This window comes from Symphalangus syndactylus, chromosome 4, assembly GCF_028878055.3.
Source record: "Symphalangus syndactylus isolate Jambi chromosome 4, NHGRI_mSymSyn1-v2.1_pri, whole genome shotgun sequence".
Lineage (NCBI taxonomy): Eukaryota > Metazoa > Chordata > Mammalia > Primates > Hylobatidae > Symphalangus > Symphalangus syndactylus.
In genome coordinates this window covers 84955064-84976845 of record NC_072426.2, presented here as the reverse complement: position 1 = coordinate 84976845, position 21782 = coordinate 84955064, and the positions used below count along the sequence as shown (strand labels likewise).

The following is a 21782-nucleotide window of genomic DNA, read 5'->3' as shown; positions in this document are numbered from 1 at the left end:
TGACGTGCAAGTTTGGTAAACAATGAGCTGGGGAATGAAGATTCCCTGCAGGTTGAAATATTCCTGTGACCTTCAAGCTATGGGATAGGATGGCCTCTCTTTCTTCCCCTGAGGTTTCCTCTTTCTTAAAGATTTCTGGTTTCTGACTGTCCAATATTAATGTTCCACTCCTAGAAGTGCATGTGCTTTCCCATCCGTCTTGTCTTTCTCCCCACCAGTCGCAAGCTTTTATTCAATTACATCAAACTTTAAATCAATCTTCTATGGCTCCTTATTGCTGAGCTTCCCTCACTTATTCTCCTGGAAAAAAAATAAAACATACAACAGAAACCTAGCCTGCTCTCAAAGTGATTTTTAAATTGCCTCTTCCAGAACGTAATGTTGCATCAGCCATGGCAGGTAGGTGGGAGGGGGAAGAGTGGATTCCAAACTCCACCTGCCATGTTCCCTCCCCCTGCTTCTTCCAAGGCCCCCAGCCCTCGTTCCAGCATGGTGAGGATTTTCTTGGCCTCAGCTGATATTAGAACACCAGCCCCATCTAAGTGGCCTTTCTGCTTCCAGCCTGGTCCTGGCCAGCCCCTATCTGTGCTGCTGCAGGATGACTCTCTTCTTGGGGTTCTGATGGCCAAGTATAAGCAACCCACAACCTTCACCGACCCCTATTGCAGCCCACGGAGTGCGGACCTAGATCCTGGGTGTGGCAGTGAAGCCCCTCTACAGGCGTCCTCTAGTCCCACATCTGCATTTTGTGTTCCCGCCTGTAGGATGAGCATCCTATGCCCTATGTCAGAGACTATGGGCTCCCCACCGGGTGTGGGCTGCCAGACACATAGCATCTGTGGACCTCCCACACCATTCCTAGGTTCATTTTAAACACATCTTCCAAGAACCTCCAATGTGCCAGGGCCTCTTCAGAGGCCAGAGTGGGGCTCAGTGGCCCTTTGTAGAAGAGGGAGCCCCTGGCCTGGCCTCCCCATTCCCCTCCTGGTCATCCAAAGAACCTCTAACGCTGTGGCCCTGCTGCATTCCTTTTTTTTGGTTTTAGTTTTTCTTTTCTTGTTTAAATTTTTAAAATACTTTAAAATATGGACTTACATGGGGAAAGTCTCAACGTGAGAAATTATAGTAACACAGAAAAAATGCAAGCTGACCCTATCACCAGCTCACTCCCCTGCCCCACATCCCTGCTCCATGGCTCTGATTTGTCTTATCTGTACGCTCAAAATCTCAAAAATAAATTATTTCCATCTTATTTCACTTTTTTTTTTTTACAATGAAAGTTACACTTGCACATAGTTTGAAGAATCAAGAGTTCTACACGGCTTAGCATGAGGCAGCAAATTCCTCCTCTGCCATTGCCTGCATCTGTCACCACGTTCTATGCTTTCAGACGAGGTTTCTTTTCTATCTTTTTCCTTTTTTTAAGATATTTATTTCCAATTAGTATGCTTATGTTACTCCTTTTTGATTTTACATTTTAGTCATTGTCTGTGGAATTCCTAGCAGGGGCAGTGAGATTTTGCTTTCTGCCCCTTCTCCACCCACACCACCCCCCTCCCCCGACTGCCACCCACCGCCACCCAACCACATGCCTTCCCAAACCTCCACGGTAATTTTGGTTACCTCAGTTAGTATTTAGTGTTTATACCCCCATCCTGGGGAATTTATTTCAAGCATTTCTTTAAAGACTTTTTTTCCTTCATTTCTCTCTCTCTAAAACTCCTTCTAGTCGGACATTGGGTTGTCTCTCTTATTGTCCTCTTCTTCCTAGGAGTGTCAAGTTTTCATCCAACCCTTCTTTGGAGTTTTTATTCATGATATCTTATTTCTGACTTCTGGGGATGGGTTCCTCCTCTGACTCTTCCGTATTTACAGATTCTCTCTGAGGATATTACAGTAGTTTTGTATAACAGTTTTCTTCCCCCTGCACAGTATCTGCTGCCTGCAACTTGCTTTTTGTTTTTTTTCCTGTTTTTGTCTTGGTTCCTCAAATGAGAGTCTTTCCTCGAATGTCTGCTGAACCAGGCCTATCACTCCCACTTGGGAATGGTTCTCTATGGCGCTGACTGGGTGGCATTGGAGGATGGGGAGGGCATACACAGGGGGGTCCACCTCTGCCATTTTACTGGAGAACCTCTGGAGAAATTTACTGGAGAAAATTCATCAGTTTCCTTCCTGGGGGCTACTCCTGACTGCTGGGGCTTGGAAACCAAATGTGGATGGAGACTGGGGGCTAAGGAACTGGTCTGCACACTGATGTTCTCCCAACCTTCCTGTTCTCTAAGATATTCCACCAAGAAAGGGCCAGAGTCCCCATTCTAAAGGGCTCCCTTTTATTCTCAGAGAATACAACTCCAGTCTTACAGCTGAGTGGGGGCGGGCAGTCACCTCTTGGCAACGGATTGTTCAGAAAATCTGGAATCTAACTACTCTTTTTTGGTTTTTTTTTGGAGACAGAGTCTCGCTCTGTTGCCCAGGCTGAAGTGCAGTGGTGCAATCTCATCTCAACCTCTACCTCCCAGGTTCAAGCAAGTCCCCTGTCTCAGCCTCCCGAGTAGCTGGTATTACAGGCATGTGCCAGCACACCTGGTTAATTTTTGTATTTTTAGTAGAAACGGGGTTTCACCATGTTGGCCAGGCTGGTCTCGAATTCCTGACCTCAAGTGATCTGCCTGTCTTGGCCTCCCAAAGTGCTGGGATTAGAGGCGTCAGCCACTGCGCCTGGCCCTTACTGCTTTTTTTAAGTTAACCTTCACCCAGTGCTCCTGTCCTGAGCTCCCTTTTTGCCCTCATTTCCAGAGATATCTAGTCCCGCCAAGCCCAAGTCTTTGAGGAGTTTTGTTTTGCAAACCAGACAGCTTCCGTGCTCTCCTTTGTGCTGGTTTGGGATTTAGCTGTCTGGATCAGCTAAAGAAATCAGCAGGCTCTCCCTCGTCTGTTTTCCTGCATACAGAATGCTTTCTCCCATCATGTTCTTTCCATCTAGTTGTGCTTGTGCCTTTAAAAACATCCTTTAGTGCTGTTTCATGAAGTTTTGTGATGTGGAGGAGCCAAATGTGACTTTTAAATGTCACCCTTAACTGGAAGTTTGAATTTGAGTTTTGGTTTTCTCATTAACTACAGAAGTATTATGCAGTGCGTGCGTGTGTGTGTGTGTGTGTGTGTCTGTGTGTGTGTGTTTGATCCTCGCTCTCTCATGCCTGCACACTCTCCTCAATGTCATTTTGTTATTAACTTGTCTTTTTTGCTTTAGTATTATTGACAGTGAATGGGTCTCTGATTTCATTTTTTTGAAAAAGTCTTTTTTTTTTTAAAGGGAAACAATGAGTGTTCTTTGTTTATGTCTTCCTCAAAGCTATGTCATTAGGAACATAAAAGTTCACAGCTCCTCTCTTTTCTCAGTAGGTTATCTATATTAGGAATTATATCTCTCTGTTCCCCTTTTTTCTTAGCATCTTGAATCCTACTTTATTTGATGTTACTAAATTTGCTTTCTTTTTGCTAACATTTACTTGCTTACCTTTTTTTCCCGCATTCTTTTGCTTTTTAATCTTTTTGTTTATTCCTCTCTCTTTTTTAGACCCAATCTACACTTTCTATTTTAAGGGATAGATGGATCTAACCTATTCATGTTTATTATGAGAAACAAAATGTTGTATATTCTTTTGCTGTCTTATTTATTTGTTTTTTACTTGTCTTTCTTTCTTTTTTTTTTTTTTTCCTTTCCCCCATTTTGTCCCATTTGCTCAACTGATCACATTTAATTTTTTACTTTTTTTTTTTGGTCTTAGGTTTCGGAAGTTATACTTTCCATGTCTATTTTGTTCCATTTCTATTCAAAGCCAAGAAACCCACAACAAATAAAGGACCGACATAACTAGACTTAAAGTGAGTTCCCAACAGTGGAAATAGACCAAGCTGATCAACAAAGAATGTGGCAGGAGTTTTCACGACTCAACATTCCAAGCACAAGCTAAAATCACTAAGGTTTAAAAAATCTGGAAGCCTTTACTTGTGAAACTGTGGGATCTGTCTGCTAGAAACCCTCAGGGACAGGTGCTGGGAAAAGCTGGAGGGACAAGGGTGCACTTTCAGGCTCTGCTGTGACATGCCTTTGCCTGGTCTTTCCACCTGAGCTTGTGCAAGCTGCTTCCTCTTTCTCTGTCTTGAACTGTCTTGTCTCTATGCTCTCTGTCCTCTGCTGACCCTCCTGCCAGCAAGATGGGGAGAGGGGAAGAGATCGGGCTTTGGAGAGAGAACAAGGAATGTGGGCTGGGAGTGATTCTCCTCCTGTGTTGTGAGCTCTGCGCAGCATCAAACGTGGCTGGATATCCCTCTTCCCGACAGTTACATCTGCTGGTGCAGCCCGTCCTACAGGAGAGTGCTGACCGGCTGGGCCCCCTGTCACTGAGAACAGTGAGCAGGGCATATTTTTCCAGGAACCAGATATTGAGAATTAGTCTATTACATGCCGTTCATGCAATTAAATAGAAATTTGTGAGGCTATGTTGCCAGCAGCTGTGCAAGTTTGAGATCATATTGTATAAGCTGAATGAATCAAAATTGACCGACAGTTGCCTTGAGATTGGGAACCTGGGCAGTGGGGTGCCATAGAAGCCAGGCTTTGTTGGGGGAAATGGGAATAAGTTTTATTGCCCCAAGAGGAATTGGGAGTGAGTGCCAGCCAGACCCAGAAAGGCCACAAGAGCTCTGGGCAGATGCTGGCATCTGCTGGGAGATACTGGCCCATCTCATGATCCAACGTGCTCCCTGGCAATAAATGCCCTGGTCCAGTTTGGATTGGGCTTAAGGGCTGCTCTTGTGTCCTGGCTGGTGACTACGGATGTCCATGCCTCCATTTTATTAGTTGCTTCCACCAGAGGATGTGGAGGTCTGGAAAACATGGCAGGGGAGGGAGAGGAGTGTCTGGCTTAGAAATTTCAGGAGATAGAGGTTCCTTATGGAGCTAGCTGATGGGTGAGGGCTCCCAGGGCCACTTCAAGGCTCACTATAAGGAATACGTGGGGAAGCCTGTGGCAGAAGAGGCTCTGTCCATGTGTGGCCTGGGTGGCCTCAGGGTCATGAGCACCCGGGCTCTCCCAGCATCACAAAGTCCTGCTCCCAGGAGGCAGCGCTGTGGGCTGGTCCAGGAGGAGGGTGACAGTAAGGGTCCAGGCAGGGCTCTGAAAGGCTGGGAGCAACTCTGGCAACTCTGTTCACAGTAATCAGAGTGACAGATCACCAACAGGTCAGACAGGAAAGCCAAGACACTGTTGAAGGGCCAAGGCTGGTCTACAAAACTGGGAAGCCAGAAGGAAATGACTGTGGGGAACCAGGGGCGTGGTGCCCAGCCTAGGGGTGAGCCTGGGGGGCAGTTGGGGGCCAGGTGAGGGCAGGGCTGCGTGGGCTTGTTGGCTCAGATTTGAGTATCCAGTGTGCTAGGATTTGTACCCAGTTATGTGTATGTTATACAATTTAACCCCTAGCTCATCTCTGTGATGGAGGTAATATTGTCTCCATTTTACAAATGATACAATCTAAAGTAAAAAAAAAAAAAAATGTACTCCCCATTGTAAACAAATGTGAACCTGAAACAGTCAGTCCTTGAAGATGAGTCCCCAGGGGCTAACTGGACCTAAATTTAAAATAGGGCCAAGTGGACATTGGCTGACTAGGGATCACACATGTACTCTGCCTTTCCCCAAAGACCAGACTCCTGTTTAATTCTGGAACTTTCAGATCTCACCTGAACCAACCAATTAGAGTTCACCTGAACCAACCAATCAGAACTTACCTTCCAGAGCTCAGCTGTATCATCCCTCAGAACTAAATAAGTCCGAATCCTCCATTTGCATAAACAGACCTGATTGGGAACCTGGGCTGGCAAGTTTGCTATAGAACCCTCCCTTATGTTCTCTGGAACACACCTTCACCTTTTGCATGGAAGCTGTGTCTCCCCAGTTTGCAAACTGTTCACTGGAATAAAGTCTCTTTCCCCCATATTCCATTTCAGAAAACTTTTGTTCACACTGCACAGCTAGCGTGCTAGGTCTCGTTCAGATCTAGCTGATTCCAGAGTTCCTATCTGGCTCACTTAACTAACTTAGAGTTCTCCTTTCTCATACAATCAAGGAGGCTGGACAACATCAGGGTTTTCTGAATCCACCTTCATGATTTTTGTCATACTCACGTTTCATCTGTGCTATTATTTGTGTAAAAGTTTTCCTGAAGCAGTCTTACTTCTAATTAATTTATTTTTATTGTGGTAACGGATGTGTAACAAAAAGTCTACTATTTGAGCCACTTTTAAATATATAGGTAAATGCCATTAAGTGCATTCACGTTGCTGTGAAACACTTTTGGTTTTAATGTCAATATACAGTATTTTAGAAAGGAAAACTTGATATCTCTATCACAAGTGGGAACTTTCCACAGAGGTAGCTATTGGAATTACTTTCCATAGAGGTAGCTATTGGAATGGACAGAACGAAGGTGGAAAGTTATTCATGAACAGCCATTTCCTGTTGCACTGAAGGCTCTAAGTAAGATGAGGCCTGTTCCCTTTCCACCCCCGCACCCCCATATTTTGTTTAAAAGGAGGATCCAAGTGTTTGAGAAGTGTCAAAGGTAGGCTCACAGGGTTGACACTTTATCCTTGACATGCTTAGAAGAACTGAAAGAGGAGAGAAAGGGACATTTTCTCATGCCCAGCTCCCCCTTCACCCCTTGCCCATCCCAGAGTCCCCTCTCTGCCCCCATGCTGTGGGGATGGCTGGATGTGAACCAGGTCCCTTCCCAGCAAGATTCTGTGACCTGTGACCCCAAACAAGGGGATCTGCCCTCTCTGACTTGGACCCATGACTAGAAGCAGCTTTTTGGACAAGTCCTTTAAGAACCCTTGCTGTTTTTTCCCCAAGAGATACCCTTTCTCTCTCTGAAACCCATCACAGGGACTGGATTGCCCAAGTGCTTCTGGCCCAGGTGTCTTGGATGGCAGCACACAGAGTACCTCATTACGACGTTTGCATGGGTCGCTGTGACGAGGCTACACTGTGATGGGTGAGGCTACTTGCTGCTCTGAGGGAGTAAACTTAGTGCAATTTGGATAAAAGGCAAATATTTAAAGCACCTTCTTAAAATGTGGGTCTCACAGTGCTGGACACAGAAACCCTATGCGGGATGGGCACAAGGGCTTCAGAGTGAGCCAGGTTTCAGTTTGAGGCTAGATGTGTCTGGTGACCCATTTTCCTGCAAGACAGAAGTAATGAAATGTGTGCATGTATGTCCTTCTTGGAAGCATGAAGGGGCCAAAAAGAACATGGAAGAGTTGCTTTCTTAAGTTGGGCAGGGACCTTCTCTATCAACATTTTAAGGAAACATTTTCATTGCAGAAGTTGTGGAATGTTCCAGTAAAACAGGCTGTGATACCAGGAACGTGGGGGATAAGAATGAAAATTACTTTGGAAATCCTGGCAAAACATCACTGTGATGGAGTCAGTGGCTCTGTGCCTTCCTCCCTTCTCCTGGGCATGGTCTTCCCTCTTGTGGAGCCCTGCCGTGATGCCCACGGCACACCGGACATGCACTTCTCACCTGGGGCTTGATCTCATCTTTGTCCTTGTAGTAGAAAAGCTGATCCCCACGCAGCACAAACCAGCGCTGCTGCCAGTTCTTCATGATGCTCCTCTGCTTCTTCAGCCAGCCTGCCTTCAGCACGGGGCCCAGCATGTGAGGGCAGGGTGTCCTCCCGGGGTTCCGGCTCTGCTCCCCCATCACCAGGCTTTTGGAGCGGGCTGAAAGCCAAGGACACACACAGTGAGCATGAAGGCAGCGTGCCTGCTATCAGTCCTACCCCCATCCTGGCATCCCAGCTGCCTCGTGACTGATGCATGGAAGCCAAGGCCAGCAGGATGTGAGCAGCTGGGCCTACTTCCCCTTGGCATTGAAGGGGCATGGGTTGGAGCATCTGTGCAGGAGCCTGTAGTGATCCCCCTGGGGTAGGGGTACAGCCTGCCCACCTGGTTAGTTTCTGCTCTGTCTCTGGGATCCCAGGTTCTTCATTCCTCCACGTTTGTTCATCCATGCATCCTTGTATCCATCCATGCATCCACCTGTTTATCCATGGATTCATCCATCCACCCATTCATTTGTTCAATGATTCATTTATTCATTCAGCCATTGCTTATTGATTTCTTACTATGTGCACAAAACCATTCCAGTTTTCCAGGGGACAAAGTAGTGAAATAAAAAACAGATAAACCTCTGGATCCTCCTGGAGCTCACAGTCTAGTAGGGTTCCTGTTGCTCAGGTCCAGAAGGAGCTGGCCCCACCCAGATCTGGTTTCTGCTTAGCCCCTCTCTTCTGGAGGCATCCGAGCCCCCAAAGCCTTTGTATTTGTTCCCTGGGACCATCCAACAGTGGGGCTTCTGCTTCAGCTGTTTGCTGTGGCTTGTTGGTGGCTTCCTGGCAGGGCAGAGGGGCCAGCACTCCTACCCCAGAGCCTCTGAGTGCCCGTGAGCCCTGTAGGTCCTTCTTCTGGTTGATGGTGCTGAGCCACACCCCGCCAAGGTTGGTGCTGCCCTTCACAGGGATGACTGAATTCTTGTCCCCTCTGCCCCTACTCCTTCCCCTTCTGTCCCCCTCCTTTATTCTCCTCTGTCCCCAGGGAAGCTCCTCTCCTCTCTCTGGCCAGTATCAAGGCCATTGCCGCAGTGATCACTAGGAGGGGCCATCTTGAACTCTGGAGAAATCATTCTGAGTTCAAATGTAATCACACCTGTAATTCTTAGACCATGGATCCTAACTTGTGATTGGAAAGCACAGTGCCTGTGACCTACAATTCTTGCACTGTATCTGTGATTCTGTGTGTGTGTTTGTAAGCTCTTCCCACTACACTAGTGACTGCAGTTCCCTAAGCCTGGCCTACTTCTGCCCACACGGTCCCACTAGCCTGGACTTTTCTTCCATCCCTCTCCCATCCATACCCTGGCATTAGCCGCATGGTGAGCTCCTACATATCCTTCAAGAGCCAACTCAAAGGACACTTCCTCCATGGAGCCTTCCTTCTGAATCTCCTCCAGATAGTCACTCCCTCCCCTACCAGGACAGGTGGCCCATGGCTGGTGATTATCTGTGTGGTTGTCTTTCTGCCACTCTGGACTGAAGGGTGGGGACTGGAGGAGATGATGTCTTACCCAGTTCTACATGCGTGTCCTCATTACTGTGGAGGGCAGGGAATAGACGTAAGTCATGGTGGTTATATATCACTGGATACTTAGGGTCACCCTTATTGTTAGGTATTTTTTGTATCTTAACATGACATTAAATATTACGTAGCACTGGCTGGGCGCAGTGGCTCACGCCTGTAATCCCAGCACTTTGGGAGGCCAAGGCGGGCAGATCACGTGGTCAGGAGATTGATACCGTCTTGGCTAACACGGTGAAACTCTGTCTCTACTGAAAATACAAAAAATTGGCCGGGCATGGTTGCAGGTGCCTGTAGTCCCAGCTACTTGGGAGGCTGAGGCAGGAGAATGGCCTGAACCTGGGAGGCGGAGCTTGCAGTGAGCTGAGACTGCACCACTGCACTCCAGCCTGGGCAACAGAGCAAGACTCCGTCTCAAAAAAAAAAAAAAATTACATAGCACTCAGGCAGTGTCTGAGGACACATTATAGCTTGGTGTGTTGGGAGAAAAGCTGAGTGTTGAGAGAGAAGCTGAGGCAGGGCTTGAAACATGTCCAGGGTCCAGGGTCTAAAATCCCTGGTGGCCTTTGCAATGTGTCTAGACTTGCTGGCTCCTTGCTTCTAGCATTCCCATTATCTCAAGTAGCCATAAGTTTCAAAGAAAATGCTAAACCATCACAGCTGTAGCACATTTGCTTGATACACTCTTCCTTTCAACCTCCACATCCTCACCACCTGTTTCTTTCTTTGATCACCAATAAATGGTGTGGGCTCCCAGAGCTTGGGCCTTCGCAGCCTCTGTACTAACGTTGGCCCCCAGTCCCACTTTCTCTCTTGTCTTTTCTCATTCCTTTGACTCCGCTGGACTTCATCGCTCCCACAGCCTGGTGTTGGGTCCGATCACCCCAACACTCGTGTTCACACCTTCACCTCAACTGTCATACGGCCTGCGGTATAATACTGAATCTATCACTTTTACACAGGTCCCTGCTCTGGAAGGGGTTGGCTCATGGACAGCAGCAGCATTCACAGGAGGCCTCATCTTCTCCCTCTGGGACCCAAGTAGCTGTGATAGATCTATGAGTACCACTAGCCACCCTGGTGTCAGACTGTCTAGGTCCTCACCTGCTCCACCTTGATTCCCTATTGCTTTCCTTCTGCTGCTGGAGAGGTTGAGGTTGAATGCTCTAGCCTTGCCTTGGCTGTGTTTTGGCCCAGAGAGGAAGTGAGTTGTTTGCATGCTTGCCCCTGCACACTGAAGCTGGATTGGTGATTCCTCAGGACAGTGGGTTTTTTCCAGAGACTAACGGGAAGGCAAATCAGGGAGCTGAGTGTGGATCACATGGCCCAGGACTTTCAAGGAAAACAGCCCCTTCTGAAGCCCAACAGAGCCCTGAAACTGGGCTTGAGCTTCACCTTATCTGTGTTTCAGAATGATCAGCACTTTTTTTCCCTCCTTTCTGTGGGGCTAGTCCCTACACTTGTTCATGTGGATTTAGAGTGTGCTTCCCTCCTTTATTTCTATGGCTGGTTATTATCCTTGCAAATGGGCACACCATACATTGCCTTTAGATTCTTACGTTGATGGGTATTGGCATTCTCCTCAATGTGAGTTATTTAATTAAAAAGATGTTGGGACCCAACTGAAGAAATACAGGCTTTGGACTAAGGCTTGAGTTTGCATCACCACCAGCTCTGTGAACTCTCTGTGCCTCAGTTTGCCAATCAGAAAACTGGGCCCATATGAGATAACAACACCTCACCCAGCAGGGCAAGCTGGCAGAGGGGAGACACCATAACTGCAGAGTGCTTAGACGTACGGGTGCCTAGTAATGGGTTACTATGGTGATGAGGATTAGGATAATGGAGATGGCCCAGTGGATGTCTCCATGCAGAATTTGTTTCCTAAAGCTGGGCTCCCAGCAGCGAGGTCACAGGGCAGAGAATGGACCGCTCTCTGGCCCCTGGCCCTTTAAATGCCACTACACACTGCCTTCTAGAGATGGCGTTTGGCTGTATTCCACCACACAATTATGCCAATGTGCCACTTTCCCCATCACCACCAACATAAAATAGTATAATTTGGGCATTCCTACTCCATAATTTAGTAGGTATAAAATGGCACGAAGTTATTGTCTTAGCTGTTCTGATTTTGGGTGATTAATCAGCTGGAACATCTTTGCATGGGCTTCTACTAATTGTATGAGACGTCTGCTCGCTCCCTTTGCCCATTTAGTTGATTGCCTACAGCAGGAGGAGCACTGAGTCAAACTCAGTGGCATAAAAACCTGGAGTCCTGGAGGCCCAGAGCTACCAGGCCCCATTTCCCTCTCCACAGGAGCCCCAGCCCTTCCTGCAAGTCTTTCTACAGCCTGGAATTTCCAGAACCTGTATTTCCAGACACCTGTAGCACCCTATCCTGCATCTGTGCTGCAGAGCCCTGGCTGCTCTGCAACCTCAGCAGCCCTGTGTGGAGGACACAGACTTGGAAGAAACCACCCTGCCCAGATGAGGGTGAGGTGAGCCTCTGATGAGACAGGTGGGGTTGTGCCATAAGAGACCCAACATTATCAGAAGGGGCCTTTCTGCTCCAGGGCTGCCCCCTCCCCTTCTCCATCTCAATCCAGTGAGGGGTTGAGCAAGGCTGGATTCAGCAGCACTCACCAGTCCCTTTCCAGGGCTGGGGCTGCATCAGGCCCTGGGAGGTGGAGCTGACAAGGGTTTTCAGGACCCCTGGGCTTGAGTGGAGTCTGGCAGGGGACTGAGGAGGACAGGGAGAGGTGTGCCCCTTTGATTACTGAGTTTTCTTACCTGGGTCTCAACTTGCTCATCTCTAAAATTCCTTTAATGGGTTGAGAATCGCTGGTCAAATTAAGTCACCAGTGCCTGGGCTTTTGTTGTTTAATCACATGAAATTCCTACCATGAGACTCAAGAGATGTTGTTTCCCCTGGTGGGGAGGAGTCTCTGGAGCTGGTGGGTTGGCTCAGGCCTCCACTGTCTATTCTTGAATTCTCCTTTATCTCTTATCAGAATCTTCAAGGGCTATGGAGCACCTTTTGTCCTTCCACAGATGTTTGCAGAGCACTCTTTAGGGTCTTCAGCGGGGACAGAAGTCATGGAATGTTCTAGAGCTACATCCCTGATTCTGTCTCTTGTCTTCTATTACAACAGGGCCTGAAGCTGGCTCATTAAATGCACCTGCTCTTCCTTCCACATCCCTCATAGTATCCTGTGCAGGGCTGGTGCACATTAGGAGCTCAACAAAAACTTGGTGACTCATCAGCACAGTCCAACTCCTCTGAGCACTGCTGTACCCTCTGTCCCAGTGGTGGACAATGTCTGTGAGGTGCTCTCTGTCCAGGCATGCCTGCCTCAAGAAGGGTGAGCTCCCTGTGCACAGGACCATGGACTCTGAGCCTGGCTGAGAGCAGGATCTTGTGCAATCAATACGTGGCTGACTGCGGGACTGGCCTGTAGTCAGTGTGGCAAGACAAAGAAGGTGGGCACACTCTGTGCCCTGATGCCCAAGGCCCAGGCATCAGGCCTCCTGAGAGCTTCACATAAGGAGGGAGCAGGTATGGGGGGCCATGTTCACCGGGGCAAGGGAGCCGGTAGGCAGGAAGCTCTGGGTGGTCTCTATTTCAGTAGATGCAGGCATCCCCGAGGGTCCCACCTGCCCCACCCTGGAGGATAGGAAAGGCTGGCTCCAGCCCCTCTGACAAGGAGGCACTTCCTGCAGATGCTGCTGAAGCTGCCAAACCAGCCTAAGATTTTCCCTAGCTGATCAATCACACACATATTAGGCTGATGGAGCTTCTTGAAAGGAAAATAATCATTGCTATGATTTATTAGTAACCGCTGTTCCTGTCATCTGCACTTCATTTAATCAATTTATTTGGTCCTGTTAATATTTAAACCAGGCCTCAAGTCAAACAGCTCTGGCATTCTAAGTCTCCAGAACGGATCCGAGTTTCTGGAGGGGCCCCAGGAGCAGGCCCCAGGCAAGCTCAGGACCAGAGAGGAGGAGGGTGCCCTTCGCCCTCCGCTCTTCCCAAAGGTGGCTCTTCCATGCACATGCAGGACCATCCATTCACTCATCCATTTATTCCAAATCTATGGAGCTCCTCCAGGTACAGAGCCCAATTGACTTGATGGTGTTCCCCGTGGGGTCCCCCACTCTGGCAGGGGAAGTAAATCACAACCACCACAGAGGGATGAAAGAGCACAGGCCTTGTGGGGCAGGCAAAGGCTGTGGATGCTGACCCTGAGGTGCCGACCCTTCCGCTGTAAACCTCTGCTGAGGTCCCTCCACCCCGCGGAGGGAGCCCCCAGGCCAGGCCTCGAAGGATACTAGAGTGTGGGATGACCTCAGGGGAGGTGGGGCTCAGGCTTGGGAGGAAGAAGCTAGCCTGGCACTTGCAATCTCTTGGCTCACATGAGTGCATGTGCCGACGGGCCGCTGTCACCTACTCTTGCTGACAGGCACATTTTGAGAGGGTAGCCCACACACCTGCCTCTCCTTCCTCACCCCCCAGTCCCCACCAACTCCTTGCATTTGGAGATTTTGGCCTCTCCTGATATTGCTCTGACCAAATACAACCTGAATTGGATCTCAGGGTCTCATCCTCTGATGCCTTGTGGTGGCTCAGACACTGTTAATCACCTTCTGCTTCTGGAAGCTCTTCCTCCCCCTCTGCAGAGCCCAAATACCAGCGTTTTTGCCCAAGTTTCTTTCCGCCTCCCCAGCCTGCTCCTGGCCTCAACTTCCTCCATCCTCCCAAATCCTGCTGTTGCCCAGGGTTGTCCCAGCTGTCTCTATTTCATTACGAATCCCAGGGCATTATTTCTGCCTGGATCTTACTCAGGAGCTTCAGACTCATGTGTCAAACCATCTGCAGGACACTCCAGAGAAACGTCTCATGGTTATCTGGGCCTATGTCCAAATTCAACATGTCTCTCCCCAACCCACTCCTCCTCCCCATTCTCATCCAGGGCTCCATGACCAACCAGACTTAACAGCTTGGACTTGTTCAGACAAATCTCTCCCCGTCAAGCCCTAGAGTCCCTTAGTTTCCAAATCTGAAGATTCTCTCTGTGCATTCTGCCTTCTTTTCATCTCCCCTTTACTGAACCGATTTGTATATAACCATCCCTTGCCTGCGCTACTTCCTGACTCTTAGCTCCTGCCTTCCACAAGATTCTCCAGAATAGATATGCAGCTACTAAGGGAGCTACACACAGATCTTCCTACACAGAGTTCTAAAAAATCTTACTCTCTTCACAGAAGTAGTTATGGTATTTATTATGCACAGAGGAAAATCCAGCCCCAGCCTGGCAATCGCCACCCTTCTGCAGCACAGGATTTTCCTGTGTGTAGCTCCCTCCACACTGCACCCCACAGGCATGTACAATCATTATGTGTCAATTATAAACAAAATTTTCAAAAGCAGGTAAACCACGCCAAGGGAAGAGAGTTAAGGTGGCAGTGTCGTGGGTGGAGGGGTGAGGGTACACAAGGGCCACTTTACAGAGAAAGGGTAGGGGTGACAGGAGGGGGAGTACAGCAAAGGAGCCCGGAGAACTCTTTCAGGAATGTTCCCTGCAAGCAGGAGAGAAGGGGGGAGTGTGCTGGAGGGGAGGGTGGCATGGAGGGGCAGGGTGCCCCTTGCTAGAATGGGAGGGACCTGAGCCGGTTTAAGTGCATTTGGACTGGCAGAGGTGGAGGCTGTGGGTGACGGTCAGGTGGGGTGATGTGTCAAGAGGGAGCTTCCTGCGAGGTGACAGGATGTGGAGCCTGAGCTCAGGTGGTCAGAGGTTAGCATGAGATGGCAAGACACTCTCTTCTGTTGTGGCAGGGGGCAAGGAGGTGCCCTGTAGCAGGAATGAGGCCTTCCTCTGCTCCGAAGTGCCCCACCAGCTGAGGCCCTACCGGCTGGGATTAGAGAGTCTACCTGTTCCCCATAGCCCTCCTTGTGCTCATTCTGATTATATCCTGATCTCATGCCTCTATATTGCTGTGGCCCTGAGCTGCATCTGTGCCAGGGTGCCCATAAACCCTTGGGTGGCCTGGCCCGGACTGTGCAGGTTGCGCTGAGCCCCGCCATCTGGCCTGTGAGGGAGGACATGGGCTGCACGCCTTCCCAGTCACTGAGGATGGTAGACTTGGCGCTTGCTGCATGACTCTGGCCTGGCCGTCCTGGGGATGCTGGAGGTGGTCATGGGGGCATTGCTTCCTCTTGGGGTGAGATGAGAGAAAGAAGAAACTCAGTGCATGGGCAGGGTAGGGCTGGGGTGGGTGGGCAGTGGGAGGGATGGACGTGCACAAGAGCCTGTGATGGCCAGAGCTAGGGCCAGGTGGGTGACCTGAATAATTTCACTTATTTCTCAGAGCAGCCCTGATTTCTCAGATGTTCGAATTGAGGCTCAGAGGAGAGAAGAGCTTCCTCAAGGTCACACAACATTGCTCTTATGTGGCAGAGCTGGGATTCAAACCCTGGCTGGTCTTGCTCACTACGGACACTGCAGTTCTGAGACTGCCATTGGAGCCTAAGCAGCCCTTAGGTGCTTCAGCTCAGAGCCTCCAGAGAGGAGGAGCGCCAGGCTAAGAGGGAGGGTGCCAGCGAGCCCGCAGACTCGAAAAGAAATGAAGCCTGAGATGAAAAAACGTTAACACAAACCCAAGAGGTCAAAACCCTGGGTGTAGGCAAATGGAATTCAAGTACCCAAAGGTTCATTCATCATTAGAGGAGAGCAAAAGGGCTGTTCAATGCAAAGTCACCTCAAGGTGCAAGGCCAGCAGAGGAGGCACCGTTTCACGCCATTTTCTCATCCAGGAGGGATCCTTCATTTCTCAGAATTGAACAAATTAAAGAAGTGAATATGCAATAGAAGGGAGAGGAAATACAAATAACTACTAGCATGTATGGGTATGCTGAACTTCAGCAGTGAGAGGGGAAATGCAGACTACAGCCGTAATAAGATACCGCACTGTGTACCATTTAGATAGGTACTTTTTTTTTTTAAGTTTGGCAACATCACATGTTGGTGAGGCTGTGAGTAATCCTAAGTCACATATAGAGAGTAATTGGGCTGTATTCATTAAAATTAAAAACGTGCATCCTGGGCAACATGGCGAAACCTCATATCTACAAAAAATACAAAAATTTGCTGGGCATGGTGGTGTGCCCCTGTGGTCCCAGCTATTCAGGAGGCTGAGGTGGGAGGATTCCTTGAGCCTGGGAGGCAGAGGTTGCAGTGAGTTGAGGTTGCATCACTGTACTCCAGCTTGGACAATAGAGCAAGACCCTGTCTAAAAAAAAAACCCCAAAACAACAACAACAACAACAAAACATGCATACTCTGCAATCTAACAATTGTGCTGCTCACCTCTGTCCTGCAGAGAGAACTACAAATGCATGGGTAGTCACAATCAAGCATGCCCATTGATATCTAAAAATGCAAAAACCTGAGTCCCCATTAGTAAGAAAATGGACAAACTGTGCTATATTCACATTAGAAAAGACTTGAAAAGAATGAGATCAAAATATACAAGCTAACATGGTTAGCTTCTCTTTTTATCCAGCACCTCACTGTCTTCAATCCTTGTCTCCAATTCCTGCCCTGTTCTTTCTCTCTCTTTTAGACCAGAGTCTCACTACTACGTTGCCTAGGCTAGACTCGAACTCCTGGGCTCAAGCAATCCTCAGTCTCCCAAGAGGTGGGGCTATGGGTACCTGCCACCGCACCTGGCTTCTGTTCTCTGTTGAGCACACTCCAGTCAGGCTTCCCCAACCTCTGTCCCACCAGAACTGCTCTTACCACGTTGGCAATGACTCTCACATTGTTCAACCCAAGCGTCCAGTCAGTCCTCCCATTCTTTGGCCCTTTGGCTGCACTGGACGGTGAGGCTGATCCCTCTCTGTCCCAGGACCACTTTGTACCCCTGGGTTCCAAGATTATACTCCCCCGCTTCTCCCCTCCCTCACCGGCTGTCACTCTCATCTCCCCATCTTCCTGACCTCTCAGTGCTGAGTGTGCAGGGCTAGTCCTTGGCCCCCATGTCTGTCTATATCTCTGCCTCATGGGTTTGGACACCATCTGTGCACAGAAGGCCCTCATGTGGCTCAACTCTGGCCTTGACCCTGCCAATGCTGCATGTCCAAAGCAGAACTCCTGGTCTTTCTCTGCCCCAGAACCCACTCCTCCCATGGTCCCCCCATCTCAGCCAGTGGATACCCCATCCTCAGACCTTCCCTGCTCCCAGCTGCTTTGTTTCTCACCCGAGTTACTGCTGCAGCCTCTTCTAAACAAGGCAGCCAGCAAGAGTTCTTAAGGTGGGACTTAGATCATGTTGCGCCCTATGAAAACCCTGCAGGCTCCTGAGCTCTCTCAGAGCAACAGTCAGATCTGACGCTATGGCCTATGAGGGTTCTGGGGACTGGCCACATGGCGTCTCGGCCTCCTCTGTCCTGTCCTGGCCGCACTGTCTCCTGCTGTTCCTGCAGACATGTGCCCAGCACCTGGCTCTACACCTGCCATATGCCCTCTGCTCGCTGGGCCCTCCCGGATGCCCTAGGGTTCCTCTCTCAGCCCCTTCACTCTTTACTGAAACATCACTTTTTCAACGACGCCTCTCTTACCACTCTTTAGAAGCTGTTTCCGCCACCGCTCCATTTCTCCTTCCTGCTTTACCTCAACATTTACTTCAATTATATTATAGAAGTGGAAGAAAGTAAGTTGCAGAACAATATACAAAATATAAAACTACAGTAGTCTCCCCTTATCCAAGGGGGGGATATGTTCTTAGATCCCCAGTGGATGTTCCCAGACCCCCTGGGGATGCCTGAAACTGCAGGTAGTACTGAACCCTGTATACAGTTTTTCCTATACATACATATCTATGACAAAGTTTAATTACTAAATTGGCACCACACTTTTGTGCTCTGGAGCCATTATTAAGTAAAGTAAGGGTTACTGGAAGACAAACACTGTGATACAGTGATAGTATATCTGATAGCTGAGAAGGTTACTAAGTGACAACAGGCAGGTAGCTTAGACAGTGTGAAGATGCTGGACAAAGAGAGGATTCATGTGCTGGGCAAGAAAGAGTGGGACAGTGGGAGAGTCCACCACGCTACTCGGAACAGCATACAATTTAAAACTTATGAATTGTTTATTTCTGGACTATGGGTGTCCATGTGTAACTGAAACTGCAAACACAATACTGTGGATATGGGGAACCACTTTATATAAAAAGGAAAGGAAAACAAAAATCCTAAACAAAAGACATTGCAATGGTTTCTCAGCGGGTGCTCGTGTTCATACACACTTAAGTCTGGAAGGAACATATCTCACCTAGAACGGTGATAGTGTTCCTAAAGGGAAGCCTGGAGCTGTTATATTGTACATTTCATGAAGGAAATGAATTTTTTTATTATATAAATTACAATTAAAAGTTTTAAATGAAAGAGCTCTTTTGGAGTGGAGCTGGATCCCCTTACAGGAGATCTAAAATAGCAATTAAAGGATCATTATTTGATACATGCTTGTGAGTATTTATCTGAGACAAGCATCACACTAGGCTCTGGACCACAACAAGCAAGAAGGACAGAGCCTCTGCCTGCATGGAGCTCCCAAGCTAGTGGGAGAGACTAACACCGATCAGCTTACAACGAACAGGCCAGGATGCTGGTGGAAGCCTGGACCAAGCCTATCTGTGGTCCTCCCATGGGACCACCGTCGGGGAACTGTGAGTGAGCACACTGGTCCCTCTCTGCAGGTGAGCTGCTTGGGTGAGCCTGGCACTCCAGGCTGCCTCCTCCACCCCGTCTCTCTCTTGCCAATCAGGGGCTCAGTGAGGATGTGTGGATCACTCATGGGCCCAGCCCTGCACTGACAAGAGCACCTGGCAGCTGCCAAAGCTCAGACATTGCTCTCTGAGATCATACGGATCATGATGGAGTTCTACCCAAATTCTCTTGGATCCCTTTTCCTGTGTCTATTCCCCTCCCCACCCCCAACTGTACTGTCCTTCCAACAGTCTTCCCAGGGGTGGGTGGTGGTTTCTCAGGATTGCTGGCAGGTTTTGGAAGACTGGCCTTGGGCTGCTGGAGCCTGTTTTGCCCACATACTGGGAAGACTGGGAGTGCCTAGGAGTTTATATCGTCCACCCCTCGCCCAACTTACGAGCTTAAAAACCCCTAACCAACCTTATTTCTAGCTAGGTACAGGGGTGTACTTCACTCTTCAGTTGGGGGCACGGGCTGAGACCTCCCTTTCCTGTTACACCTGAAAGGGTAACAGGGCCTTGCTCATGTCCTGCTTTCGGATCTCCCTCCCCGCATCCCCCAGCTGTGTCCCCTGAGGGTCTCGTTAACAGATTACTGCAGGTGAATCCTTATCTCAGGGTCTGCTTTGGTTTGGAGATCCCCACTGAACATATTTGATTGTTTTCAGGACCTTTTGAATAGACTGTGGCAGCCTTTGAATAGACTTGTGCCTTCGGGCAGCTGCCTGGCTCTCAGCTCTGGAGATGCTCCCTGGGGTGAGGCGCCCTGCCGTGGGCCAGAGATGTTTTCTATCTGCAGCTAAGTGAGTGCAGCCCCTAGAGCATGGAGAAGTGGCTGCAGGACAGGAGAGCTAAAACACAATTGATTTATAAAAGTCAATGAGATTTTAAAGCCTGGCTGGGAAAAGAGCAAGATGGATCTCAGAGCTGAATTGATTTAAAGGGTAAGTATTGAGGCCAAAAGATTGATTGAGGAGAGAGAGATGAGGTATTGGAAGAGGCACTCTGGAGGGGCCGGGAAGAGATGGTTTCACAAAGTTAATGCAATTTGCCGCCAAGGGCAAAGGGGACCTCCTTCAGGGTCCCACACTGTCCTGGGAATTCTGCACAAGCATCAGATGATGCTAATGGTTCTTGAGTGCCCCTACTTTTAAAAACTTGTTTATATATATGTGTATAATTTTGTTTATTTTTTTTTTAGATAGGGTCTTGCTGTGTCACCCAGGCTGGAGTGCAGTGACATGATCATAGCTCACTGCAGGCTCAAACTCCTAGGTTCAGATGATTCTCCCACCTCAGCCTTCTGAGTAGCTGAGATTACAGGTGTGTATGACTATGCCTGGCTTTTTTTTTTTTTTTTTTTGTAAATATGGGGTCTTGCTATGTTGCCCAGGCTGGTCTCAAACTCCTGGCCTCAAGTAATCCTCCTGCCTCGGCTTCCCAAAGGGCTCGAATTATAGGCATGAGCTAGTACACCCAGCTTAATTTGTGACTTGCATTCTTCCTGGCTCTAATTGGCCACCTGTTTGTTCCTAGGTCTCCATCTAAGGGGTCTAGAGAATGAGCCAGGCCCTCCTAATGAGCCTCACCTCGGCATGAAGAACTAAAGCCAATAAGATGCACAGCCTATCTATTCCTGCCCCCAGGAGTGAAAAATATTAATTTTTAAATCATGATTAGGTAGATTAGAGAGTTTGGATTTTTTTCATAGTGAATAATGATTTAAAAATCAATATAAAAGATTTCATTCTTGAAAGTTATTTTAATCAGTGCTTCCTGGGTCTGCCTCCTGGCTTAGCTGAGGCTGGTATTCAGCAAGGGCGGTGGGAAACAGGGAGACACCCGAAGTGTTTGCTGTTTGCCTCCATGCAGGTTGCAGCCCTAGATTCAAGCGGATCTGGTGTTCATTTATCCATTCTTGAGATTATGGGGCCTCCTGTACTGTGAGAGCCACTGCATATGGAGACACAAGACACACACTTGCCCTGGCAGAGCTAATGGGGGACAGATGCCCCAACACCAGATGTTTCTGTCACCTATAAAAGGGAGAGGGGAGTGTGAAGGCAGCAGCAGCAGCGAGACAGTCGGGCTTGGGGTGGGGCTGGCTGGAGAGGGCAGGGATCCAGTGTAAGGTGAGAAGGGACGAATGAATGCGGTGAGCCTCACTGGGGGGTGGAGTGTGCCCAGCAGGGGAATAGGAAGATGCAGAGAGTGAGAGGGTGAGTCCAGACAGGAAGTCTGGCTCCACTCTCAGGCTTTTTACCCCGACTCTCATAGGACCCACATTCCTGCCTTAGGAGAGACCATACCTTAATCCCTTGCCAGACTAATGAAAACCCACCCTCTGAGAAAAAGCAGCCTGTTGGACCTCTTCCAACTTCTGCCTTCAACCCATTCTGGGGTCTCTCTTGCTGTGGCTCCTTGGAAGAGACCATGCCCCTTTTTCAGGGTGTAGACAGTTTTTGCTACAGCCTTAGCCATCAGAGACATGGGTCTGATGTGGCTGTGATGTGGAGGGCCTCTGTGAGCTGGTGCCCAGCTTCCTCCCTCTCACACCACACACCTGGGTCTCTCCAAGCTGACAGGTCCCACATGGGCCATTGTGCCACACCTCCACCCCTGTATGTCTGCCTTTCCCTTTCCCTGGACTCATGACTCTGCTGGTGAATCCTGACTCACTTTGGAAGCATCAGTATCAGTGCAGTTACTTCCTAAGGTATGAAGACCCCTCTGGTAGGCTCTCAAGGCAGAATGATTGACTTCCATCCCTTATGCTGCCCCTGGGACCTTGCTGACACCTCTGGCTGG

General features: G+C 48.9%; 1 protein-coding gene across 12 annotated transcripts in view; it reads right to left on the bottom strand.

The window, feature by feature from the left end:
* ARHGAP22 (Rho GTPase activating protein 22) overlaps positions 1–21782 on the bottom strand; it is a 210072-nt gene that overhangs the window by 128810 nt on the left and 59480 nt on the right. For 11 of the 12 annotated variants that reach the window (XM_055275387.2, XM_055275386.2, XM_063638050.1 and 8 more), the window contains one exon: positions 7594–7793. In XM_055275387.2, coding sequence (XP_055131362.1) covers positions 7594–7793 — 200 coding nt within the window. Of the gene's footprint in view, positions 1–6626; positions 6674–7593; positions 7794–21782 lie in introns of those variants that run through there. The other variant, XM_055275389.2, reaches the window with a different exon arrangement.